Source organism: Alosa sapidissima, chromosome 12, assembly GCF_018492685.1.
Source record: "Alosa sapidissima isolate fAloSap1 chromosome 12, fAloSap1.pri, whole genome shotgun sequence".
Taxonomy (NCBI): domain Eukaryota; kingdom Metazoa; phylum Chordata; class Actinopteri; order Clupeiformes; family Clupeidae; genus Alosa; species Alosa sapidissima.
The window spans coordinates 7644268-7670210 of record NC_055968.1 but is presented as its reverse complement, the minus strand read 5'-3'; the positions used below and the strand labels follow the sequence as shown (position 1 = coordinate 7670210).

At 41.7% G+C, this 25943-nt stretch overlaps 4 protein-coding genes across 12 annotated transcripts in view; 2 read left to right on the top strand and 2 right to left on the bottom strand.

The window, feature by feature from the left end:
* Positions 1 to 1862, bottom strand: part of fnbp1l (formin binding protein 1-like) — a 46880-nt gene extending 45018 nt beyond the window's left edge. For 2 of the 3 annotated variants that reach the window (XM_042057339.1, XM_042057338.1), the window contains exon 1: positions 1717 to 1861. In XM_042057339.1, coding sequence (XP_041913273.1) covers positions 1717 to 1740 — 24 coding nt within the window. In that variant the 5' untranslated portion in view covers positions 1741 to 1861. Of the gene's footprint in view, positions 1 to 1716 lie in introns of all 3 variants that reach the window. The other variant, XM_042057340.1, reaches the window with a different exon arrangement.
* si:ch211-198n5.11 (methylcrotonoyl-coenzyme A carboxylase 2) lies at positions 1838 to 11806 on the top strand. Of its 2 annotated transcripts, none has more exons than XM_042057329.1 (13): positions 1838 to 1936; positions 2961 to 3290; positions 3422 to 3618; positions 4254 to 4432; positions 4526 to 4606; positions 4974 to 5152; positions 5700 to 5895; positions 6715 to 6806; positions 7670 to 7826; positions 8692 to 8814; positions 9545 to 9669; positions 10306 to 10387; positions 11554 to 11806. In XM_042057329.1, the coding sequence occupies exons 2-13, from the start codon at positions 3142 to 3144 to the stop codon at positions 11638 to 11640; spliced, it is 1647 nt and encodes a 548-aa protein (XP_041913263.1). In that variant the 5' UTR covers positions 1838 to 1936; positions 2961 to 3141; the 3' UTR covers positions 11641 to 11806. The 2 variants fall into 2 exon arrangements, with proteins under 2 accessions (XP_041913263.1, XP_041913262.1); XM_042057328.1 differs by lacking the exon at positions 1838 to 1936 and adding an exon at positions 2516 to 2624.
* Positions 11807 to 11935: 129 nt separating this feature from the next.
* Positions 11936 to 23637, bottom strand: LOC121678116 (retinal Mueller cells isomerohydrolase). 6 transcript variants are annotated; one of them, XM_042057337.1, is made up of 15 exons: positions 23588 to 23637; positions 18272 to 18536; positions 17921 to 18003; positions 17216 to 17366; positions 16507 to 16614; positions 16253 to 16394; positions 15990 to 16137; positions 15811 to 15892; positions 15437 to 15569; positions 15152 to 15291; positions 14899 to 15028; positions 13779 to 13893; positions 13419 to 13513; positions 13215 to 13326; positions 11936 to 12796 (listed from the first exon to the last, which is right to left on the bottom strand). In XM_042057337.1, the coding sequence occupies exons 2-15, from the start codon at positions 18355 to 18357 to the stop codon at positions 12648 to 12650; spliced, it is 1674 nt and encodes a 557-aa protein (XP_041913271.1). In that variant the 5' UTR covers positions 18358 to 18536; positions 23588 to 23637; the 3' UTR covers positions 11936 to 12647. The 6 variants fall into 6 exon arrangements, with proteins under 6 accessions (XP_041913271.1, XP_041913267.1, XP_041913266.1 ...); XM_042057333.1 differs by lacking the exon at positions 23588 to 23637 and adding an exon at positions 21684 to 21820; XM_042057332.1 differs by lacking the exon at positions 23588 to 23637 and adding an exon at positions 19052 to 19433.
* On the top strand, positions 21500 to 25415 carry LOC121678120 (cytochrome c oxidase assembly factor 7). The gene is made up of 4 exons (XM_042057342.1): positions 21500 to 21641; positions 23410 to 24054; positions 24245 to 24385; positions 24682 to 25415. The coding sequence occupies exons 2-4, from the start codon at positions 23949 to 23951 to the stop codon at positions 25122 to 25124; spliced, it is 690 nt and encodes a 229-aa protein (XP_041913276.1). The 5' UTR covers positions 21500 to 21641; positions 23410 to 23948; the 3' UTR covers positions 25125 to 25415.
* The last annotated feature ends 528 nt before the right edge of the window (positions 25416 to 25943 follow it).

Below are 25943 nucleotides of genomic sequence, written 5' to 3'. Positions count from 1 at the left end.
GTATTTTACACTCATGCATATAATAGACCTAATTTTTCAACACATTAGAAAACAGTGTAGGGTTTTTGACAACTGCATGCAACTGTATCTCAATAAATCCCAAACTTTTAAATCATCTAAATGTATAAGGCTATTCTACACTAGGACTAGGCTACATATTTTGACACAATGCCTGCAGGCCAGTGATCCAGCTCTTGGGATGGAGAAGTGCAAATTCATCTTCAATCACTTTCATTACAAATCTCAGCATTAGCTTTTTTTCATATTATATCTCCATAGATAGACATACCATGCCAGTATCGGCTCAGACACGTGTGCAAAATAGAGGGATTGTGTGCTTTGTTCAAAATGCTACAATACAACAAAACATTACATAGTAGTGGAACTGATTGAGGAGCTGAGTACTACGACTGCGATGCGGTTATTATGGCAGATAAGACCTTGTCCACAACCTCCACAGTTAGAAATGTGCACCAGCTACACTGTCAAAAGACAGACAATTAAGGTAAAGGAGACAGAACGGGGCTGCCGATGACGTCAGACAGATGAAGTCAACAACCATCGCTACATCCCAGCTCAGTCAATGCAGCACGTGCATCATTTCGGTATTAAACAGAAGAGATTACTTGAGCTACACTATGACGTTGAAATCCATAGCTTTTGAGCACTTTTTCTCTTTTGTCAGCATACTTTTGATATAACATGTGGTGGTCTTTGTTGCCGTTTGTTGCTTCTTTATCCAAGCCAGGAAGGTGCATCCCGGATTTTGGACGCTGTTGGGTCTTCCCCCAGCAGCAGCATTTCACGGGCAACACCCCTCCTGTCTCCTGACTTATCAATTCATTGTCTTTGAAATTGTGAAATATAGTGATATTCTACTGTGTGTGCAGAATATGGATTATTAAACATCTCATAGCTTACTCTTGTGAGAAATACCAAGTTCGAAACAATAGCAGACAACCGGTTAACAAATGAGTCAATTATTCTACTGAATGGGATAGATCATCATCAGAGATAATCTTTTCCTTCGTAAACCCAGCCTACAAATTAACCCATTATTAGCAGTTTTATCCTGTAGCCTATTATTAATCCGCGGCTTGGCCGAATTTCATTGAGGAGTGATTTTACGCCCAATTATTTAACAGCAAGAGTCCCCTCGACATAAACAATGTAGCCTACGTTATCGTAACAAATGAGATTGGACAGGTCAGAAGAATAACTAGTGCTTCGCTTACATGTTTACATCCAACTGTTGAAGTATATGATAATTTCAGCATATTTATAAATTATTTCAACTGATGCCGAAACCGGCGGGGTTACAGTGATAGCCTGCGTTACATTCTCTCAACCACCTTGTCTGCGAGACAAGGGTGTGAATAGCCGCCCGACGGTCAATGAGGGAATAATTTGGTTATCTAACAAATAGCTTATTAAATGTTTCAGAAAAGTAAGATCTGGTCTACATTTAGAAAATATATACAGTTTGCGGTCTATGTGTTGCCAATCTCTTCCTTCTTTGTTTCGTATTTCAGATGTAGCCTAAAGGTGCGTATAGCCTGTGTATCACGAATGCACTGGCTAGGATAGGTTGGGTAGAAACAATGCTGAAACCAAGGTAGTAGGGCACCTTTGTTGAAGTAATGGCAAAAAAGGAAAAGCGTTTTTCTCGAGCGGACAAAGGAATAAAAACTTTGCAAATGCATTTAGCCTTCTTACCCAAAGATCTATTCCCCAACTCATGGCCGGTTGCTCTTCGGACAAAACTCTCCAATTGTCAACGTATCCCCCGTTCAAAACTCCTAGACTGTTTCACCGTCTGTCGTCGTGTAACCTCCTTAGCGCTGCTGAGCCAATTCCAGAGAGGAACTGTCTGTCTGATTCAGCGCTCGCACAGGAAGTTGGGATCTTGGAGGACACAGAGAAACGGGAGGTTCAGGTTATTCTTCAACCCTGTGCTTTAAACAATTTATCTGTAACATTTGCAAAATTGAGTAAACCAGTTGTCCACAGAAAAAAACAAAATCGGCCCTTGCGTCCTCCTTCGAGGAATCGCACGTGTGTCATATCTGTCACTGGAATCATTGAACTCCCCACTGGACTGAACTCACCCCCAAAACTGTTTTATTGTTTTTAGGATCAATCAGACGTAGCCTATACTAAAAGCTAAACCAAACTAACCAAACGTGAACATTGTTAACATTTAGTTAAACTTATTAGGCAAATGCAAACAGGCGTTCCTCTGTCAAAATATACCTCAAAAGTATACCATCAGTGGTCCTGATAGATAAACTAAGGTCTTGCATATTTGCACAAGGAATAAGGCAGCTATACAAAATTAAGATATAATTGCAATTACTGCGAGGATAAAAATGATGTCATCTATAACTTTTAGCTGAACAAAGAACACTCATTTAGTTTGTGATTGTTAATGTGATTACTTGTAAAATAATGCCCCCTAATGGTAATTATTGAGCATCACAGGGAATCGGCGGTATGCTTTGTTTCCTTCCAGACTTTGTTCAATGTAACACCAAGTAACTTGTTTGCTACAGGAGAAGGGAGACATAGCTAACTATCACAGATCTATTTGATATATTAATTGTCATGTACAGATGCATACTGAGGTAAGCCCTGAGGTTATGTTCAGCGAAACGTGATCTTTACTAGTAAAATCTATATGAAAATATGGAAACTTCTTTTTTGGATATTGTCGTTAAGCTAACAATACAAACAACATTTTTGTGGTGACTAATTAATATTTTCACCTGGCATAAGGAACAGCAGAAGGAAAACATAGGTTAACGTTACACATGCAGTGACGTTATATCAATATGGCATTGAAGATGAAACAAGAACATGTTTATTTAGAGGGCAGTGAATGTGACATTTCATCTTCTCCTTGTCACTTGTACTTTTAATTGCTGTAACAAGAGTGTCACCAGCTAATTTATTGTTGACAGGGGTTTGAGTATCGAGGGTTGTGTCGATGTGTCCTCATGCCTACGACAACAAAGGGTCTCGGATAAAAAGTGGAGTGTTTTTACTCGAAGTCGACTTCACCACCGGTGTATCCATTCATGGATATCACCAGTAACAGCGGATCGGGGGCAACCTTTGACACACTTCTTGTCTGCACCAATTATGCACCAGCAAACACAGTCCAAGTCCATGAGCATTGCGCGAAGAAAGCGTCTACCCAGTGCCTTTCCAGTCGTAAAAGGAGCCCTACACCCAATTCAGAATCACGTATTTGAACTAAACTTCAAGAACAGCCTGGTCTGCCAAGAGCGGTAATTTGACATTTCTCTCGCTCTCTCTCCCTCCCTCTCTCTCTCTCTCTTTTTCTCTCAGCACCAGTAGACTTTGCATCTTGCACATTTTGTTTTACTATAACAATCTACTTGAATGATTTTCTTTCCAGATATCATAAATATGTTGCGCAGGTGCAAAAGGGGGGTGGCGAGAATGCGGTTCTGCGTCACACACAGAGAAACAAAAAGCTCTTGGTCAGAGATCGCCTTCGCAGGTTGCTTGATGATGAAGACTACCTAGAGTTGTCCCCTTTCGCAGGGCTGGGACTACCCTACGGTGACATTCCCTCGGCTGGCTGTCTAACAGGTAGGTTAAAGCTCTCCGAGAGTGATAAGAAAGCCTGGAAATGAGTGGAATAGGATTACAATAATACAGTGGTTCTCAAACTTTTTCTGTCATTCCCACTTTGGGTGGAAAAATTTCAAGCCCCACCTAAGCCCTTCAACCTGGCAAAATAGTAACGTTTTTTTTATTTTTTTTATTGCATTTTGTTTCCATGTTACATTCCCCCTTACTTTAATTCATATGTCGGTCTGTTTATGACTCCTATGTTTTTAATTTCCTCCTAGTTCATCGTGCGCCACCTGTCATGTCTATATTCCCCACTAGTGGGGCCTGCCCACTGCAAGAACAGAAGCAGCAAGTCTGCCCAGAGGCACTGCTTGAACTGTTGGACCTTATGGAAGTTTATATTAAGGCATTAAGGCAATAGTAGCTAATAAAAGCTTTTAAAAATGTCATAGATAAAAAGAACCTGTGCTGTTGTCACGTATTACCTAAATGTAATAATTGAATTTCACTGAAGGAATAACAATTAGACTAAAGGAGTAAACAATTAGAGAGTGAGTGTTATTATCAGTGGCCGCAACATCTTCTCAAGTAGATGCAATTATGAGGATTTTGACAGAAGCCATTTCCCCCTCACTTCTTTACCCCCAAAGGCATTGGCAGGATCAATGGACTATGGTGTGTGTTCATAGCCAACGACGCCACTGTGAAGGGTGGCACTGCATACCCTATTACTGTCAAGAAGCAGCTCCGGGCCCAAGATGTAGCCATGCAGAACCGGCTGCCCTGTGTGTACTTAGTGGACAGTGGTGGGGCCTTTCTCCCTCTGCAGGCAAGTAGAGAAAGAATCATTGAACTGATGCATTCAGGCTTGTGTGTCTTGTCTGGGAATATAACATATCCACTTGCCCTCACTCATTCTTAGTCAGACATCTTCCCTGACAAAAACCAAGGAGGACGCACTTTCTACAACGAAGCAGTAATGTCTGCTATGAAAATACCCCAGGTAAGGAAGAATTACACAAATAAGGACACCTAGATATATCTACATTTTGATATAATAAACAATCAATAAACCATATAGACACCTTTCTGACACTGAGGATCACCAGTAAGTTCTGATTTAATAATATACTGATTAAACATATTTGTTATCAAAGTTTAACAAATAACTAGAATTAATTTCCGAGGAACAGCAAACACACTAATTATAGATGTTCTGTCAAAGTCCGCGTGTGTAAAGTGTATGGCTACCTCCAGTACATTACTAGTCCGCGTGTGTTAAGTGTATGGCTACATCCAGTACATTACTAGTTTCCTTTCTGTTCCTCTGCACTGTAATTTGTTAAACACTTCTCTTGTTTGGCCTGTAGGTGGCGATAGTTTGTGGCTCCTGCACTGCAGGTGGTGCCTACATTCCCACCATGGCCGAGGAGACGGTGATGGTTCACAAGATCGGAACCATCTTCCTCGGGGGCCCCCCGCTGGTGAAGGCGGCCACAGGGGAGGAGGTCACCCCAGAGGACCTGGGTGGAGCGCGCCTGCATGCAGAGTGAGTGAGTGAGTAACACAGAGAAGCTAGTGACATGGAAAACTGTGTTATTTGAATGGTGTAAAGCCGCGAGTATCAGAGTAACATGTTGTGTAACAGTGGAGATATCATCCGGTTGTAATGGGGAAAAGAAAGCCTTGGAAACATTGTGTGTATACACCAAGCATGATTTATGATTGTGTCAATTATTCAGTAGAGTATTGTGATTTGTCAAGAATTAATATATATGGAACCCAAGGAGCAGGTTAGACTCTAAATGTTAGAGTATTGGGTGAGACTTGCTAAAAGGTTAATATCTTGGCACTGGAAACACTAAGATCTTTTTTTAAATAAATCATAAAACAGCAGAATATAACCTGGAATAAAAGCTGTCTGAATATGGCACTTTAAACACAAGCCCAAAGGGCCATTTTGGATTTCCTGTCAGTGCAGTCATCTTAACAACAATAACAGCTGCTGCTGCTGTTCTCTTTCTCCTATGTGTACTGCTCCTGATGGGGCCGTGCGTCTGTGTGTGTGTGGTGCCGTGCGGTGCTGCTGTGTTTAGAGTGAGTGGCTGCGTGGACCACTTTGCCACTGTGGAGCAGGACGCCTTCGAGGCCACCAGGAACATCATCTCCACCCTGAACTTTGAACTCCCGGAGGAGGACGAGGCCGGGCTCGTGGAAGAGCCTCTGCACAGCTCTGGCGACCTGCTGGGCCTTGCTCCCAAGACCTACCACCACAGCCTGGACGCCAAGCTGGTCAGGAACCCAATGATGTTTTCTAAACAAAGTTCGGGAGGAGCCCTTAGGGATGATAGACAGCAATTAACTCACCTGTCTTCTGCCGGCAGGGTATTTAAGCCAGCCTCCTTATCCATACGTCACACGCCGCGGCGCTCGCAAAATTATCCCTCCTCCTCCCCTTACTCCTCCATTTCACTGATAGCCCAGTTACGCATCCTCCTTACATTGGGGGGTGCAAGCGGCCATCGCTCTATCGTGATCTCCGCTTCAGGCATTCCATGACCACGGCCAGCTACCATGCCAAACACGCGCTTAGCTTATACACTCTGTATAGCAATCATGCCGACGGGTGAACTAGTGAAAATGTGTTAAATAAAACAGTAACTCAAGAACACAGCAACTGCAGTAATTATGAATAAAATCCTGGTCACTTGTAGAGTAGATCAGATAGGGTGTTAGTTTGACCCTAACCCTATGGCAAGATGGATAGATGAGGTGTGTAAAAATGAATCATCTATCTATGTCTCTTTTAAAAACACTCAAGTACTTTTGACTCTGACATAGTGCACTGCAGAAAGTCCTACAAAAAAGTTATTGTAAGGGGATTGATCTAACCATTTATATGTGCGTGTACATATGGTTAGGGTAATGACTACTAGCCTGGACTATGTTTGGTTTGACTCCACCATGTTGTTTACATGATCATATCTTACTCAGAATAACACAGGATGGTGTGTATACATGTCCACAGTCACTGACAGTAGAGGTCAGAAATGCCCTTGCGGGTAAGATTAGGGCATTTCTTATTCATGTTCCCAAACGCTTTGTCCTCAGATTGTGAGTCGACTCACAGATGGCAGTAAGTTCCAGGAGTTCAAAGCTCGGTACGGAACCACTCTTCTCACGGGTTTTGGCAGAATTGACGGGTGAGCAGAGATCATGTACTACTTCAAAATGAAGAACTCTTTTCCAAAACACTATAAATCCATTTTTGAAAACATTAATAACTCACATTATTTAATTGTGTATTTCAGATAATATCAGTAAAAGTGCAGCTGTGTTGTTTTGATTGAGTAAAGCATTATTGAAAATGCATTAAAATGGTGGATATAGCGTTTTGAGAAAAAAAGAACTCTTCAAAGGCAACACTGCACTGTACTGTATGTGTCCAGGCCACATATATTAGTGTGTATGTGTATTACATATAATATTATTGTTGTGGTTATTGTGAATTTCAATGGCATATTCTCTAGACTGCAAATCGATTATAAAAGTTTTTCAAACAATCTCCTGTTAAGATATGTGTCAAACTAAACAAACTGTGCTGTGACTGTTGAGGGGTTAACGTTGCTCCGCGCATCAGATCGCTATGCCCCCTGTGCCTAGTTAGCCGTATCTTTGATTATTCTAAACCAGGCCTGGATTCTGCGGGGCCATCTCTCTGAATACAGGCTGGGAACAGGGGAGAATAACTCTCTTCAGGCAGCTTTTATCTACTTTCACAAAGAGCTTCTCAGCCCCCACCCACCCCACCCTCGCCCAAGAACTGCTTGTTGCCATGGCAGCAGAGTGTTCTGGATGCAGAGAAATGCAGTCTGAGAGAATCAGGTGGTATTACACCAGGAATCAGTCTGATGGCGCCGATTACTAGATAAAAGTCCCTTGTCCAGTTTCGGCGTCTCAGACGTCAGAACAACTAAATCATCTCTGTGCGTCTGTGTCCCGTTAAGACAGCTGAGCCCCAGCCACTGACGCCCCCAACGGGATTTGTCATCTTGTGTGCCCACAGGCATCTGGTGGGCATTGTTGCAAACAATGGCGAGCTCACATGTGAAGCTTCGTTGAAGGGCACCCACTTTGTTTCGCTGTGTGATCAGAGGGACGTCCCGCTCATATTCCTCCAGAACACGGCCCCACACTCTGGGCTGACGCTGTCCACGGACAAGGTAGGCCTGCAGTCGTACTCGCCCTAGCCTCTTCTGGGAAACGGCTGACACTTTTACACACTGGAATAGTCATGGCATTAATGATGTCTTTGATAATTTGTTGTGATTGTGTGTACACACACACTTCCTCACTCCATGCTCTTTCTCTCTCACACACACACTCACACACACGCGCTCAAACAAACACACAGACACACACAAACACACACACACACACACTGTGGGGGCTGGTGGGGGCTGGGCTGGTGGAGGCTGGTGGGAACGCTGCTGTTGTTGGAGAGTGGTTGTGGAATGTAGTTGTGCACGGTGAAGAGGATTAGACAGAGCGATGCTGATACTTAGAGCGCATGTGTGAGTCGTGTCCCTCAGTCCCTCTCTCTGTCAAAACACTCTACAAAAAAGACAGACTGTGTGTGTGTGTGTGTGAGTCGTGTCCCTCAGTCCCTCTCTCTGTCAAAACACTCTACAAAAAAGAGAGAATGTGTGTGAGAAGGTTAGGAAACTGTTTAATTAAGGATTAAGTTAGTCATTGTACACAAGTACTACGAAAACATTGCTTGGAGGTAGCCTGAGATGCCTGATGAAGATAGAGTGGACGTAAAAAACAGTAATAGTAAATAAGACTGAATATAAAATGGCATGAGAAAGAGCCTGCGGGACAAACTGCACCATCACTATAAGACACAATATTTAATCACAAGTAAAGAGTTAGAGCATGAATGGAAAGGACTGCCGCAGGTATTATGTTCTGTGAGCATCACTGAGCAAGTGAACATGTAAACAGTCCTTACATAACCAGATGTAACCAATAGCCAGTTTTGGAGTGTCAAACCTCCCTCTCCCCTTCTCTCTTTCACTCCCTCAGGCCGAGGCGAACACTAACCGTCTGAAGGCTCAGGGTTCCATGATGTCTGCGGTGGCCTGCGCCTCCACGCCGAGAATCACTGTGGTGATCGGGGGTTGCCATGGCGCTGACAGCTATGCCATGGTACCGTAGAAAAAATGCTTTATAATTTCATGGTTCGATAGATAGATAGATAGATAGATAGATAGATAGATAGATACTTTATTGATCCCCAGGGGAAATTCAAGGTCTCAGTAGCATACAGACAATACACACACATTCACTAACAGCAGAAAAAGTAATTAAAAGTATATAATATAAAAAACACAACTAAGCAATAAGGACAGTAGAACATAAATAATATACTAAAATACAAATTATACTAACTAACACTTAATCTAAATCAATTCTAAAAACAGTATCCACATAGTGGGTGATTAATCAATCAAGAGGCGCTTGCAATGACTGAGGCAGGGACTGAGCCTGTGATTCTCTGTGCATAGTAAGGTAAGGTAAGGTGCTCTGTGTGAATGAATGAATGAGTGTCCTGGTGATGGTGCAAATGAGTAAGTCCAACAGTGATACAGTGCAAGAATAAAATCTATATATCTATATATATATATAACTACATTAAGAAAAGGTATAAGTGTGGTGTTCATTGTGTGGTGGAATTCTGTCTCCAAACACAGCACAGACTCAAAATAAACATGATCCAGACATAACACCTACACAATTGGCCTTTCAAAAAGACAATGTAACTTACATGCAGAGTGTATATTAAGTGTATATTAAGCATTGAATGTGGACAACCTTGTCGAGATGGTTTCCTGAAAACTGAAGGTCATTTTTGTTGTGAATTTCCTGTCTGTTTTAGTGTGGACGGGCATTTGACCCCAACTTCCTGTTCCTGTGGCCCAACGCCAGGGTGTCCCTGGTGGCGCCCGGATGTTCTGAAGCTCTCGGGCACGAGGAAGAGGAGGCTGTGCAGCTCGACAAAAAGTAACACTTTTACCGTGGCCCCAATAAACAACTGCTGCAACTGTATCCCAATGAAAAGATACAGTTCAACTGTCCTCACCTGCCGCATACATGTATTCAATCACAATATTCAGTATTCTTTCATTTAACCTAGAAATTAGGAAACATTACAAATAACAAGAATGTTTACTGTAATAGTATCTTGTCTCTGAAGCACTTAAAGGAACACTGGACCTTTAGCTTATTTGTCGTCTCCCCCAGAGTTAGACAAGAGAATACATACCTTTCCCTTTTTCTATTTCTTACTGTTTCTCTGTACAAGCCAATAAGGTAAAATTGTGTACCTGACAATTTTACCTTATTGGCTTGTACAGAGAAACAGTAAGAAATAGTAATACAGTAAGCCTAATGAACCTCTTCAATATATATACCTTTCCCTTCTGTTTGTGTAATAACCCAATCTGACACCATTAGCCAAGCTTAGCATCATTTACTGGAAGTGGGTCACACCAATTAGCCTATAGCCAGCCTATAGCTAAAACGGAGCTAAAGGCTGACTGGTTTAAACCACATCTAGACTACTTTGTAGGCACCGTAGCAAAACAAGCAAATGACCCAAAAATATGCGGCGTTCCATTAAGCTGTTGCTGTTTGCAGGCTGGAGGATGAGAGCAGTGCGTTCTTCTCCTCTGGGAGGTTGTGGGACGACGGAGTGATTCTGCCCCAGGACACCAGGAAGGTAAAAAACACAAAAGGCACCAACTGGCACTGTGGTCTGAAACGTTTCCGTCATACATCCACCAAATGGCTGACTAGCGAGATCCTGCCAGATAAAGACCAACCCCTCAGAGTCAGAGTGTTCTAATGTTCTAATAGTGGATTTTAGACAGATTTGGTGTTGATTGTCTCCGAAGTCAACCACACTCATAGTATTTGAGGTGTGTTCAAATTAACTAAGGCAAACATTTGCCAAGTTTTTAGTTTGAAAAAAAGTTCAACAAAATATACAACACAATATACATACAGAAATATACAACACAATACACATACACAAATATACAACACAATACACAAATATCCTCTAAAAGGACACAGTCTTGAAAAGTAAATTCAGTGTTGGCTTTTTAAAAGCTGCATTGTTGACGGAACAATTCACTCTTTTCCAGGTTAAGCAAGAGAGTTTTCCAAAGTGTTCCAAAATGTTGAGAATGGCCGACACAGATATGTCTGGGTCTGTTATGAGAAGAAAGAGATCATTAGCATAGGCTGAAATTTGATGAGGTCGCCCCTCTCCAACAATACCTTTAAAAGTCATGAGGTAGATCTTAACGAACATATGTCGATGACTAAGAATGATGGACTGAAAAACAAAAGAAGTTCACATAAAAAGCATTCCGCTGGAGTGTTGCCATGTGTTGACGGAATCCACCAAATTTGAACACGCATCAGGTCTGGTGCAGAGTGAGGGACAGCTATGAGCCAGAATCAGACACTATTCTAGGCACTCGCTATGCAAAGTGTGACTCGGAGAAAGGTCATGCACATGAATGGTGGATCAGTGCCAGATCAGAGCCAGATCTGGGCCGAGCATGGGCCGGATGCGTCGCCTGGTCAGCCCCATCACAGTCCGGTCTGACTCAGCAGAGAAACTGTTCCTTCCCAGGGTTGCCACAGGCATCCCATAATTAAACCCAGCTGCTGCTCAGTTTGAAATGGAAAAGTTTAAAAGCTCTCTCTTTCTCTCTCACACACACTAACACACACACAATCATAGGAATTTACGACTTGTTTTAGTCCTGCTTGCATTGTCTGCTCGGTTTCAGTTTGTGAAGTTCATAAATATTTTGGCTGAGATGAGAAAACATGGCTGAGATGAGCTGTTGTGTTTTTTCTCTCTCTCTCTAGATATTGAGTAACTGTTTGAAAATCATCAAACAACAAGACTACCAGATTTCCAAGGAAAAGCAGCGGACGCCATTACTTCGACTGTAGCTCTACCTCAATTACCACAGGGAATCATTTCTCTGCAAGTTTTAGAAGACTTCATTTTTAACACCTAAGTGCTAATCCTTTCAACTGTATACCTGTAATTTATAAGCCAACAAAAGACAATGCAATATTTGTTATGTAAAGAATAAAGTAAATTCTTTGTAATTAATTTTAAGCTTTGGACCTTGGACTTCAGTGTATCTAGGCACTATTCTCTTATTATATTAGTAGTAGTAGTAGTATTAGAGTGTGGAAAAGACAAAAGGCAGCAACTTTAAAATGACAACACACACAGAAGTTTCTTATTCCTGATATACTTCAGGGTATTTTTATTCAAACCTATATATACACAAACTACACAGTCCATTTTCAATTACACCCCATATAGTTAAAGGTGAAATATGAAATATTAAAAGGTAAAATATTCAGAAATGATTAACAATAATGATTTCACATTATTTATACACATTACAAAACGATATTAGTGGTATGTTGAGAATAAAGCACGATTAGTGGTATGTTGAGAATATTTTTCTGTAAAAATGCTCAGTTGTTCCCTTTAAAATGTAAACTGAAGAGACAAGCAACAAGGCAGTACCCACAAACATTTCCCTCTGCTTGCTGAATCTGATGCATCTTGGGCTTTAGGCTCAACATATCCTTTATGTGTTTTTTTCGTAGGGGACCTCTCAGTTCTTTTTCTGAGGTATTTCTTTATATACATTTACTATTATTAGTTCAGGTCTGACAAATGTAAAAAAAGAAATATAAACAATGCAACCAAAATCCCTGAAACAAATGGCATACACAGGAATGCAGGGAGAACTGTATTTTATAATGCCTTTCAAATAAAGTAGGTCCTTAGTTTTCAGAGGTACTTTTTTGACAAGAGGAACTATACATTAGACTATTAAACACCCCCACCACGTGGGTACTGGGGCCTCCACTAAGCTTGCCTCTTTGGCCCTTTCCTCTTCCGGTCCTCTGTCAGCGTGTTGCTGTTGCATCCCTCAGGGCTTGTACATCCCGTGGAAGGTCACTGGGATGATGACCTCAACAGAGGCACGGGCGATCTCCGTGAGGTTCTTGGCGTCGAGGATGAGGAGGAAAGCTGGATGCTGGCCCTTCCCGGGGCTCACCACGATGCTCAGGAGCACGCCTGGAGGCAGAGGGGGAAGCTGCGGTCACACATGCGCCCAACTCATATTATGGTTCTTACGTGACACAAATGTCTGAAATATTTTCCCTTGGCATCACCCAGGCCTGACCCAAATACTAAGCCCAAGTTCGGACCTGATTCTCCGGCACTGTAGGGAATATTTCTGTGCCTGAAGTGATCAGAAACTTCCACATAATTATCTATTTAAACGTCCTGGCACACATTTGAATTAATTCGGCACTGTGCCTGAGAACTTGCAGGCGGAGAGGGAGAGCTAAAGAGCAGTCGTGACTGGAGAACCCCTGCTGTGTCAGGGCTGGGAGGACCTTGTAAAACCAGCAGCGAAACAGCCACCCAGGAGGTAGCAGTCTGGGGGCCGGGGAAGGCAGGGCAGCAAAGTGTGTCCCATCTGGCTTACCGTCATCCTCTGCTGTGGCCTCAGGACTCTGCACAAACAGTGGCTCGGAGGGGTATGAGTCCGGCTCCTGCCATACCCATGATTCTTTGGACTTGACATTCAGCTTGCAGATCTGCAGGAGCACAAACATTGGTTATGCATGACAGGACTGCGAAACAGACACAGGAGTGCGGTCCAGACCTCCTGGTGTGCCGAGCTGCTCACCCTGTCTGGGATGAAGTGGTTCAGGCCGAGCCCGTAGGCGTACGTGTAGTCTCTCCCTCCATGTGCGCTGTAGTTGATCTGGGGGAACTCAAAGGCTGTGGGAACAAGAAGGGAAGAGAGACTGGTCACTGCCCTCAGCATTTACAGTTTACATTTCAACAAATGCAGTTGCGATTTGAGACATACTTGTTGACAGTACTGCAAAAAGCTTGTAAACCACTTTATTTGAACCCCTTTTAGCTATTTCTGAAGTGCTGCTGAAGTGCATACTGTATGCATGAGGGGAACAACAACTGATCAGAATTGCATAGATCACCACATGAAAGGTGGTCAGTTGATGGAGGTGTATTTTGTATTTACCCTGGCGAGGTGCAGAGAAAAGGACCTCTGGTTCTAGCCAAATGGTTCCATCGCTGCGCATTACAGCTGTGGCGGTGGTGTAGGGTAGAGAGATTAGATTCTTCCCCTGCTCCTCCTGGAAAATAAACACAGTCCTGACTTGGGCTTATTCAGACCGCAAATGTGGCATGTGTGCATTGTGTGTCTGTTTCATGGCTTTTTATATGTGCATTCATACCAGAAATGTCTCTGATGTGGTGCTGCTGCCTATTAAAACAATTCCTCACTGTCTCTTTTGAATGGAAACGCTTCCAACACACTTGCGTGTCGTGTGAAAAATAGGCGCCGGTTCTATTTCTTACATGCACGCGTTTTCAGAGCGGCTCTGAGACCTGCGTGACACGCAGGCGGTGTACACACTTTAACCTGTTAACATGAGCGCCGAAATGAAAACGGACAGATAATGCAGCTGACAGGCAGTCGCCACACTTGGGGTCTGAATAGGCCCTTAGGGCTGTTTCACACCGGGTGTGTGGCGTGAGCGTGTTTTTATTTCGGCTCCCATGCTAGAAATAGGACCAACGCCTATTTTTCATGCGACACACAGGTGTGTTGGAAGCGATTCCATTCAAAACAGTGAAGAAACAAAATGAAGAGACATCTTAATTGGCAGAGAGGCCGCCTAAGACATGCGACGTTCACGCCACATACCCGGTGTGAAACAGGCATTAGTGATCAGCACTAGTCATACAAGTATGTGAGGCATAGTTAGCCCAACGAGCCATAGGGTGTGTCTAGATTTCTAGGCTAAGGCATAGTAACATTAACATTATTTCTATTTATTTAGGTAGGATGTGAAAGGGCTCTGCCCTCTCTAAATACACCTACAATATTATTTAATGCAGCATGTGCTAAACAAACATATGTTTTGTATTGACCTGTATTGACCATTTAACAAATTAAAACAGACTCTAGACGCTTTAAAAACATATATAAACAATTGTTTTTTAAAGATGAGATACTAGGATATCTGCCATATCTGTAACATCTGTTAAAATCCTGAGAATCTCACCACAGTGCTCAAACCTTATGTTATAAACTCATCGAGTAGTGACATAATGGGACTGGTGGGATATCTCACCCTGTGCACATCGATGGGCAGGACGTATCTGCGCACTTCAGGCTGGGGAGCTCTCATGGCTTCCTTCTTGACCTCCTCCCAGTTCTGGCGCAGGTTGGCCAAGTACAGGTAGTTATACACAAACTCATGTCTGTGGGGCACAAGAGATTTCAGAAGCAGTGAAAACATGGGGACGTTTGAGTCAGACAGCCTTTAAATGATTCACTGAGAGGCAGTCCAAGAAATAAAGATGGTGGTGAAAAATAAACCCTACCCTTTCCAGGTGCAGAGATCAACAACAATAAATCCTTGGTCCTCATACGTATTTATGTGGTGGAAGACATTGAAAGCTGAGGTCCTGAATTTGTGGTCGATGTATCCCCCGGGATTCTTGGTGGCCACATGAAACCATGTCTGGAAAAATCAGATTTGTACCTTCTTTTAAACGTTCAAAGACTAATTAAGATTCATTGGAGAGTTACCTTCATCTTATTCCCATGGTGATATAACTTCATTTGATTTCTGTGGTATGTTTTAAAGCTCATTATCTTGTGCGTACACCCATTGTTTCGTTGCACTCAAAGCAATCCATGTAATTTGTTCCACGGATGCTCCAGGCACTCAGAAATTTCAGGAGGTTTATCTTCACCGAAGTCTCCACAAATACAAAGAAGTTTTCTGTCATTCCAAAGCTGGGGGGGATAAGGCACACAAGGTGATTAACATCTGCTTTTGGGAGAGACAATACCAGTATTCTTGGCTATTCTCACAATGTTACAAAACTGTGTGTGTGTGTGTGTGTGTGTGTGTGTGTGTGTGTGTGTGTGTGTGTGTGTGTGTGTGTGTGTGTGTGTGTGTGTGTGTGTCAAACAAGAGACAAATACAGTAACCTTGAATCTTGAAGACAATACCAATGTTTTCATCTTGACTAACCTGTGAACGTAGGATGGCTTGAATCTTTCACTACTAGGGAACTGCACAATCACTTCAGACTTCTCAATAGGATCTGATTTGTCTAAAAGAAAGATATTAAGGCTCTTTAGAGACCATGTTCATCAGAAATGGCTGTTCCATCTTGAATTAGGATAACATGGTTTGAAAGAGTCACCTACCTTCCTGGATGGGAGGGATCTTAATAACATTATAAGCCAGTGACATGTTTTTCCCAAAACAGTTGCCCATATTGTAGACTGTGCCATCTTTTTCAATATGGGGGTGGGCCGTTACACCATTGACTGAGATGTAGTTACACAGATCCACCTGTAAATTATTTTCAGACGTACAAGACAAAAATGCTTTTATAAATATTTTCAACTCTGTAGTTGTCGTAACTCTGACATGTCGTAAGATTGATCATAAACAGCACATACTGCACCTTCTTGAGGGTTTCTAATGTGTCAGGGTCAACTTTAGTGATGTAATTGGTCTCTGTGCAAGCATAGAAGTCTTCACCAACTGGATAGACATTCACAAGGCAGTTATCTGTCACTTCAATGCCTTTGAAGTATGTGAAGAATCTACATACAGGGCAAATATGACAGAAAGTCATTAAGAGACAGTATACAGTACAGAACACTACACTAAATGACCTGTACAAAACCAAATGATGCAAGATACTGTAGCACAAACCTGGAGAAGATGTTTTTACAAGGGTCTGGATAGGCTGCAGTGCCAAACTCAGTGATGACGACCCGTTTCTCTGTCATAGCTCGCACATAAGCATCAGTTCTGACAAACCTGGAAAGAGACGTGCTCCTGGATAAACTTGCATTGCATACAGCACCACAAAGTACAGACCAAGAAAACATCAGCAATGGCTGCCTTTAGCATGGCCCATTATTTGGGAGACTATTCATTTTATAACTCAATTCTATTTCTCTGGGCAAGTGATGCAACATTCTGATGTAACATTTCTGTGGTTGTGTGGTGGTGGGCGTCCAGGAAACCCTTTTCTTAATGAAAAACATCTCCAACCACACATAAGATTAAACATTCCTTCAAAATAACAGCTTGAGAATTTTGAAAAGGGACATTTTGTAAAGGGACATTTCAGAGGTCAGTATACACTTATACAAAAGAATATACAATATACTAAAGAATACTTATACAATAACACTTTACAATGTACAAAAGTAAGTCCCTTATCAAATATAGCTTCCTGATCAATTTGTGTTTGTTTACAGTTTTTGTTTTTTGCATAATCAACAACTGAAATGCAAACCTGAAACAGTACACCTTTATTCTAGTATCTTTATCTCTTTCATTACATCAGTTATGACACAACACAACACTGTGTGGTACCTTCGATAGTAGGTGACATTTTAACACTGTGTGGTACCTTCGATAGTAGGTGACGTGTCCATCCTTCAGGTCAAACTTATGCATGAGGGCCTGGCCATCAAACAGGTGGTAGAATGGCTCACTGCCCACCTCAAAGAGCCCAGGGCCCAGTCGCAACAGACTCCCAGTCAGCCAGGACGGAATCACACCTGCAAACGGCCAAAGCAATACAGTCTACATTTAAATCCCACTGGATCTACAGTAGAAGTGTCCTACAGAGCAAGGTTACTGGCTTACCCAGGTAACTTTGGGAGTTATCACTGATCTCAAAACAATATGTCACTTCAGAAGAAACACCTGCAACTCCTGAAGTCATTGTTACTATTGCAGTCCCTCTTGTGTCTAAGCTCACATGTGCCTAAACACAAATATCAACATGAACATGAAGCCACTCATATGTGTGTGTGTGTGTGTGTGTGTGTGTATCTGCTGTAATGTTTCCTCTATAGCACTTAACAAGCATGTGTGGGTGTATTGATAGGTGTGGATCTAATTACATTTTTACTTCCCTTCCTGTTTATACAGTGCAACCTGATACTTCAACTAAATGATCTGGAGGTGCCCCTGTGTGTGGAAACCTGTCTCTGGATGACAAGGCTTCAAATAGTGGATCTTAAAGTGTATCACTAGGTTTAGTACTGTTACTGTTTATTACTAGATCTAAACAGCAGGCGTAATTGGAGATGGCCGAGTTGTGACATACCTGAGACCAGTGCTGGGATTGGCTCCGCCAGCTCTTCGCATGTCTCAAAGATTTTCTTATAGCCTCCTGCTGGATGCTCAATTCTTCACAAAGAGAAATACAGACATTTCAAGAACTCTATTTTCTCCATTAACATATAAAACATGCATGAGTATGATGAAAAAGTATGAAAGCAACCACAAAACGAAACTATTCAATAAATGCAATTTACAATATCACAGCTATACAAACAAATTCCCACAAAAAAGTGCTTTTGGGAGACACAGAATATAGTCAGTTAGAAAATCTTTTAAGCCCTAACTTTTGAAAGTAATACAAAAACAAGAAGACAAAGCCTGGTTGTTTACTCACCGACTAACCATTTTAGGACTCAGCAGAACACAGCGGGGTGAAGAAGCAAACCACAAAGTGTGGAGCGAGTCGTCATTTACAAGCATTTATACGGGGTCTCTTTCCCAGACAGCCTTTGGGCTGCTCCTCAGCCAATCAGACCCTGAAACAAGAGTCTCTTTGTGCCTGGAGCTTGATCTTTTCCACTGGCGCTTCCACCTCGGCCAGTCCGCCACACTCTCTCAAGGAACTCTCCCCTCCTCCACCTCCTGTGGCTGCTGCATTTCTGTCCCAAATGAGAACCACATTTGTAAACCTGGGACAGGATTAACAACAAAGGGGGGACAACAGGAAAGCCTCTTACGACAATTAGATTCACAGCTACATAACTTGCACCACTATATAACTTGCACCACCTCTTACGACAATTAGATTCACAGTTACATAACTTGCACCACTATGTCACTTTCTTTCTTACTTAGGTCAAACAGAACTACACAAGCCTTTTATTGGCCTGACTTTGCACTAGTATTTTATTGACTGTCTATGCACAATTTCATCCAAATTTTGCTGCTCTTATTTTTTTCATTATTATATGTGCCCTCTTATTTACTTACTTTTTTGTTTACTTGAATGTTATGTTTGTCTGTGGACTTAAATTGGTAAAATATGTCTTGTCTTCACCGTGGGATAGTGAGAAACGTAATTTCGATCTCTTTGTATGTCTGGAACATGTGAAGAAATTGACAATAAAGCTGACTTTGACTTTGACTTTGACTTTGAGCTGAATAAAACACTGACTGAAAGTTGTTTTGAGTGGGTCAATGCAACAGGGTAGGCTACTGTAGAGGAATTTCCTAAGGATGCGTTGTACCCTTCAGGCATATAAATCTTTTTCCATAAAATCCTAAATGCTTAGGATCATAGATGCATCAGCAGGTTTAATAAATAACTTTTCTGCTCCTAAGATAAAAGAATGTGCCAGACAGGGTAGAAAAACATGTCATTTATCATCTTCTGTTGCTTTGTGCTTCGAATGAAGCCCTGACAGCTCTACGTGAGACTTTCTCAAATGAGAAGCAGCTGAGACAAAACAATCAGCATTGTGATGTTCAACTCATTGCCCAAATGTTTAGCCTACCACTCAAATGTGAAAAAGGTAGCCTATAGGCTATATGAGCAAGATGACCAAGATAGAAGATACAGCCTACGGCCATTAAATACTAAAAAAATAAGTGTTTTTTTTCTCTTTGCATTTTAATGCATAATAATATCCGTTCAGTTTAAAAACATCACACATATCAATTTATCATCAAATCAAACATTAAATAAAGTTTCACAGCATTTTCCAGGTTTCCCCTGTGTATCGTCCGGATTCTTGGAACACCCACAATCCTTAACAAGGTAGGCTACTTAATTACAGTGCATGAAAATGTACTGTACTGTTCTTCCTAGGCTTCTTATTATTATTACAGTGCATGAAAATGCACTGTACTGTTCTTCCTAGGCTTCTTCTTCTTCTTCTTATGCTTCTTCTAACGCAATTAATGCAGCTTCAACCGTTTAACGTAGAAACTTCATTCAAACTATGTTACGTAGGTCTTACTTAGGACATCTGGGCTTTGCATTTTTCATCTTTGTAACTTTTATACTTTTTAAACTATTTATTAAAAACTACTCAAAATTTCCCCATAGACTTAACATTAGGCTGATGACATCACAATGGGCTAATTAACTTGATTTGCACCCAGACCCGGCGCCAGACACAAATTCACGGACGGGCATTACACTTTTCCAGGGGGGGCACGGGAACTTAAATTGATCACGGTAGTTTAAGCTTACACTTGACAAAACATTCTAATATGAAAATGTAAATGCAATTGTTGTAAAATGGTGCAGCTCCTTTAAGAGAGCCCCGTGCGCAGGGATGGAGAGAGAGAAAGCGAGAGGGGATGTGTGTTAGAACTGAGATGCGTGTGGAAAAAGTACGTACTGTTGAGACTGGAGCTAGTCATATTCAAAATAATGCAAAAATAAATCCGCAGATAAAACCAAAATCCTCGTTCATTTGCTAACCACTTTCAGATAGTGTTAGGGAGTTCACCGAAGTTACGGATAACTTCGGCCCTGGAGTGGTAAAGCTCCCTGTTCTCCGACTAGGTCAGAAGAAAAAAACAGTAAAGGTTAACGCTCTCAAACAAACCCAGAAACTACTAGGCCTACTTCTACTAACTATGATACGAGATATAGCCTACCTGCGAGCCTATAAGCTATATTTGTCATCGGATGACAGGGGTTAGTGCAGAAATGAAGTAGACTGCTCCACGTAACCTCCTCTCCATTTAGGTGATGGGCTTACCTAATGTTCCTGATTGATTAGCTAGAATAATAGCTGTAGAATAATACAGATTTTACAAGTTTTATTTGCTACTTGCTAGATTGACAAACGTATAATATAGGCCATAATTTAATAAGTGTTCAAAATCAATCTATGGGTTTGTGGTTGGTTGGAGCAGCCAAGCTCGTCCAGGGCGGGCACAGATGACTTCCAGGACGGGCCCGGCCCCCCAAAGCCCCCCCATGCCGCCGGGACTGTTTGCACCTGTATCAACTTCCAGCTGCTCATCTAGGCCCCATCAAAGAGCCAGTTGAACTGATTAATTGATTGATTAAACTATTAATTAAAAACTATTAGGCCTTTATGACATCACAGCAATTAGAATCTTGTGCCAGGTGGCCAGGTCACCTGCATCAACTGTCCGTTTCTCAGTCTCATTCTCTTAATATAAGACTACACATCCTGTTCAACTGTTTCAACTGTTCAGTCATTCCAACTATATTAAACCTTATCTACCTAGCAAATAATTTTACCATTTAAACTATCCACCTATATTAAACCTCATCTACCTAGCAAATAATTTTCCATTTAAACTATCCACCTATTTAACTGTTCAGTCATTCCAACAATATTAAACCTCATACCTAGCAAATAATTTAACCATTTAAACTGTCCACCTATTTAACTGTTCAGTCATTCCAACTATATTAAACCTCATCTACCTAGTTCAGTCATTCCAACTATATTAAACCTCATCATGTTGGTTGCCAATTAGCACATCATCTGTTTTAATATATTTCACAACCTATTTGATAGTGACGTAGATGGCACCTATGAATAGGGCCTTCATGCCACATCGGATATTCGGAAATTCCCACCACCGATAGGCCTACAGAAAAATGACTTGAACGCAAAGTCGGGCCGGATTTTTTGCTCGGAGACTCGTGCGGAAGTCTTGTGCCCCGAGGTATCCGACTTGACGTCACTATCCAACTACGGCGTCCTCCCTTGCAACAACACAAGAGGCGAATTTCACTGTCATAAATAGGCAAGGTAATTTATCACTAAATTAACACTACAGATAGAAACACTCACCAGAGACATTTTCCGCTTTAGTCTAGTTGTATTTTCTTGAACCCAGAAATGTTGAGTAGGCCTACCCTAAAGTTTTATTGCAGAAATGTCATCTGTAGGCCTTGTGGATGGAATTCAACTTGGTTGCTAAAAGTTGCACTTTGCATAATTAGCATAATAAGATAATAAGGTGAGACACTACAGGCGAATAAGGTAAAAAATGAAACAATAGATTTTACCATGAAACTTTCTCAGTTGATTACTTATGTTAAGATGAGAAAAAAAAAATATTGCATGTTTTTTCTAATGTTTAAATATGCAAATGAGGCCCTATTTCATTAAAATGTGGTGAAATCCTTTAAGGAACCTGGTCAGGAGGCAGTGTTGACCTATTATACCATTCCGGCCTTCAACGTGCCCAAAAGAAGAAAAGGATTGATTTTATTGAAGCAGTTAGCCTATAAGACAGGTGTAAGGCAGATATTGCAGTGAAATGCCCAACAAACTCTTTAATTAAGCATAGGTGTATGCAGGCAGGCAGCCTGCCATACTTTGTAATGGCACAAACTGGCCGAGGAGTGGGAGTCCTGAGTATTAGGCTTCAGGGGGTATGTTGAGACTGGAACTGTAAGGATAAATGTCCTTAGGTTTTTTATTCAGTCATTCAATCATTATTGGGGCAAGTCAAGTCAAGTAAAGTCACCTTTATTTATATAGTGCATTTCATACACAGAGCTTGTTGGGCTTTTCACTGCAACATCTGCTTTATAGTCTGCTTTATAGCCACTTCAGTAAAATCAATCATTTTCTTCATATGGGCACGATGAAGGCCTGAATGGTATAATAGGTCAACACTGCCTCCTGACCAGGTTCCTTAAAGGCACACTATGCAAGTTTTTTAGCTTAATTTACCTTCATTTACCAGCTTCAGAGTCATTGGAATGGTTATATGACTTTTTTCGGGTTCAATGGTGGCCGTCTCGCTTCCCCCTAGCGCCTGTGAGCGGAAAAACCACCCTTGCAACTGTGGGCCGGCGGCCTTAGTGTCAGGAAGTATAACGAGTGTAACGAATTGCTTTACTGCATTCAAATACACACGCCAGGCACCGGCTAGAAAAAGGTAGCGATGGAGTTTCTCAGACATTCGTCATGACAGAGCAAGCGAAAAATAAGCAAAAACCGAAAAAACAGTAGGCCTAAGGAAATTGCCAATACTGCATAGTTTACCTTTAAACTAAGGTTTTCACCAACTCAGGCCCCCCTAATATACGTGTTTTCCCTTGGAAAAATAATTTTGAGCCTGGCTTTATCACACGATCTGATTTTGTTTGGTAGCATGGTCTCATTTGCATATTTAAACATTAAAATAGAAAAAAACATGCAATACATTTTTTTCTCATCTTAACATAAGCAATCAACTGAGAAAGAGTTATGGTGATAGCTACAATTTTGTTTTACCCTATTCACCTGTAGTGTCTCGCCTTAATTATTTTATTAGGCTATGCTAATTATGCAAATTGCCCAAAGTGCAACTTTTAGCAACCTATTTGAATTCCAGCCACTAGGCCTATACAGTAGATGACATTTTTGCAATAAAACTTTAGGGTAGCCCTATGGGGGATGCAACTAGACTACTAGCTAAACCATAGAAAGCAGTTTTAATAACTTAGGGTTATGCTATATGCATGTTCATGCATTTCCTGTATTTGTTTTCCGAGCTGATCTCATGAACACTCTCTTTTCGGAGGTCGGGATTTAAAGTCGGGTCCTCCGAACGGCATGAAGGCGCAGACTGTTTCATCATAGTATGTTTTCCGACTGCTGGGAGGGAAATGCTGCTTCGTCTCTGAATAATCTGGCTCGACAGGATTCAGTTCTACCAAGGAAGGATCCTTGAGGATCATGAACTTTGAGAAACAGCCTACCTCGTTGCTAACTGAACGGAACTCTACGGAAGCTCGTTGGATCAGAATGCGACACCCGGAAGAGGATGAGCAAAATTATTAAGCGGCAGTTACCAAAGAAGTTACCTAAACACTTGGTGGATGTTGTAACTGTCTGTCCATCACGATCTGTCTGAGATAGACCTAAAAAATCGAAAACTGGGATTTCAAAGCTGCTGTCAAGTTAATTAGCAGCGACCAGTGTTCCATAATTTGGGTCTTTTTCCGCGAATGTTATCGTTAGCAAAGTGTCTGCGTTAGCCACCAAGGTCACTGGATTGGGTGAACACGTGCGATTTTGCCACAGTGATTACGTTTCTTGTCACCTTGATTGGTCGCAAAAATGGCTGGATTGATTAATTTTGAAGACGAACAAGAAGTGAAGCAGTTCCTGGATAATTTGGGAGTTGAATTCAGCTATCAATGTTACCGCGAGAAGGACCCTGAAGGTAAGTGAATATTCGTTGCTATCCATGGTTGCTAGATGCGCTGTCCCTGACATTGGGGTGCTGAAAGGAAATTTAGGAAAACTGATGAATTGAGCAATCGAAGCAAACTTTCATTGAGTGTTGATGGTATCTTCCTTGTATGACATTTCCTGTCGTGTTTTCCCCACAAATAATTTAATGTTTACACAAGGTTGTCAGCGACTTGCGGATTATCTGGAAGGAGTCAAGAGAAACTACGAATCAACTGCACAGGTTCTCAAGCATAACTGCGAGACAAACGGACACGGGGAGAGCTGCTACAAACTTGGGGCTTATTACGTTGCTGGCAAAGGTAACGTTTGACGTGAGTTAGTGCGTACTTTATACAAAACAGGGCTTTGTTTGTGGGTGAATGTAGCACTTAGTATAGCTATAATTAATACTATAACATACGATCATAAAACATTATTCTGACTCGTTTGTTTACTTCTAACAGCGTTAACGTGTTAAGCTACAGAGTGGGGCTGTATGTATGGCTTGAAGAGCTTTGTAACTACTTTAAAACCATACTCTCTTTCTCCTGAAGGCCAGGTCAGGTATATTTCAATCGTCACCTGCATAATTTAATTGACATTTTTCTCATACCAGGTGGATTGACTCAGTGCCTCAAGACGGCCTACTCATGTTTCCTGCGCTCCTGCAAAGCTGGTGGGAAGAAGTCAGTAGACGCCTGCCATAATGTGGGACTGCTGGCCCATGATGGGCGGTCCATGGAGGGTGGCCCAGATGCAGGGATAGCCCGGGAGTACTACGAGAAGGCCTGTACTGGGGGCTTTGCTCCCAGCTGCTTCAATCTGAGTGCACTCTACATTCAGGGCTCCCCAGGGTTAGAGAAGAATATGCCACTGGCACTGCAGTACTCCATGCGTGCATGTGAGCTAGGACATGTTTGGGGATGCTCAAATGCTAGCCGCATGTACAAACTTGGGGATGGGACACCCAAAGATGACCAAAAAGCAGAAGACCTGAAAAATAGGGCCAAGGAACTTCATGGACAGCAGAAAGAGCGACAGTTGAAATTTGGAGAATGAAGGAAGTCTGAAACTTTACCTCAAGTGGCCGAGCAGCTGTTTTAGTGAAAACAGTGTTTATTCTTTGTGGAATCTGTAGGGCAGTGAAATAACTGTGATTGTCAGTGGGGACAGAGCTGTACAGACTGTTGTTTTGGGAGAAAAAGTGGTGCCATAAACTTTATCTTGATTGCCATTCCAACCAGTGCTATGCAATGCAGGAAAACTGTGTTTTTATTTTCAAGTAAAGTTTTCTTTCAATCACTCTGAAAAATATTCATTAAAATGGACAGTCATGCTTGTGATATTCAATTTCTTAGATTTTGTTTTTAATATGTATTTTTGATAAACTATGTTTGCATATGATTATGAAACTATTAACTGGGCTTTCCTTCTAAAAATGTAATATGTGATTTGATCCACAATTAACATACTCTATGTTAATCCATCAACATACTCTATTTTGAACACCTGTAATATGGACAGTTTACTTTGGATACTTTACATGGATGGCCACGAGAGGGAGCCACAGGTCACTGTTTGTCTTTGGTCTACTGGTGTGCTCGTGCTGAAGCATATTCCCTACCAGTACCTTGGCGAATAATCTAGAGACACTCGAAGATACAAAGTAACCTTTACGATTTGTATTCCATGTATACCATATTTACACATTGTATTCCATGATCATGATCACGACCAGCTTATAAACGGGTTTCATCAACACTAGTGGATCCTGGCCTTGGGCAAATGCACGAAGTATTCACGTAGACCTACTTTCATCTGTCCTACTTTCAGTATATGAAAGAGGCGGATGATGCAGGTTTTAATAGCCTTTAATAT

Bases quoted from the DNA above. Each gene is read 5' to 3' on its own strand.
- si:ch211-198n5.11 (XM_042057328.1), top strand. From the start codon at position 2,605: ATGTACAGATGCATACTGAG. The intron at 3,619-4,253 runs GTAGGTTAAAGC...TTACCCCCAAAG, and splicing joins CTCGGCTGGCTGTCTAACAG to GCATTGGCAGGATCAATGGA. The intron at 10,388-11,553 runs GTAAAAAACACA...CTCTCTCTCTAG, and splicing joins TGCCCCAGGACACCAGGAAG to ATATTGAGTAACTGTTTGAA.
- LOC121678116 (XM_042057337.1), bottom strand. From the start codon at position 18,357: ATGCTTGTAAATGACGACTCGCTCCACACTTTGTGGTTTGCTTCTTCA. The intron at 17,367-17,920 runs GTATGTCACAAC...GGCCGTTTGCAG, and splicing joins AATCCCAGCACTGGTCTCAG to GTGTGATTCCGTCCTGGCTG. The intron at 16,395-16,506 runs GTTTGTGCTACA...CCCTGTATGTAG, and splicing joins TGTAAAAACATCTTCTCCAG to ATTCTTCACATACTTCAAAG.
- LOC121678120 (XM_042057342.1), top strand. From the start codon at position 23,949: ATGGCTGGATTGATTAATTTTGAAGACGAACAAGAAGTGAAGCAGTTC. The intron at 24,055-24,244 runs GTAAGTGAATAT...TGTTTACACAAG, and splicing joins CCGCGAGAAGGACCCTGAAG to GTTGTCAGCGACTTGCGGAT. The intron at 24,386-24,681 runs GTAACGTTTGAC...TTCTCATACCAG, and splicing joins TTATTACGTTGCTGGCAAAG to GTGGATTGACTCAGTGCCTC.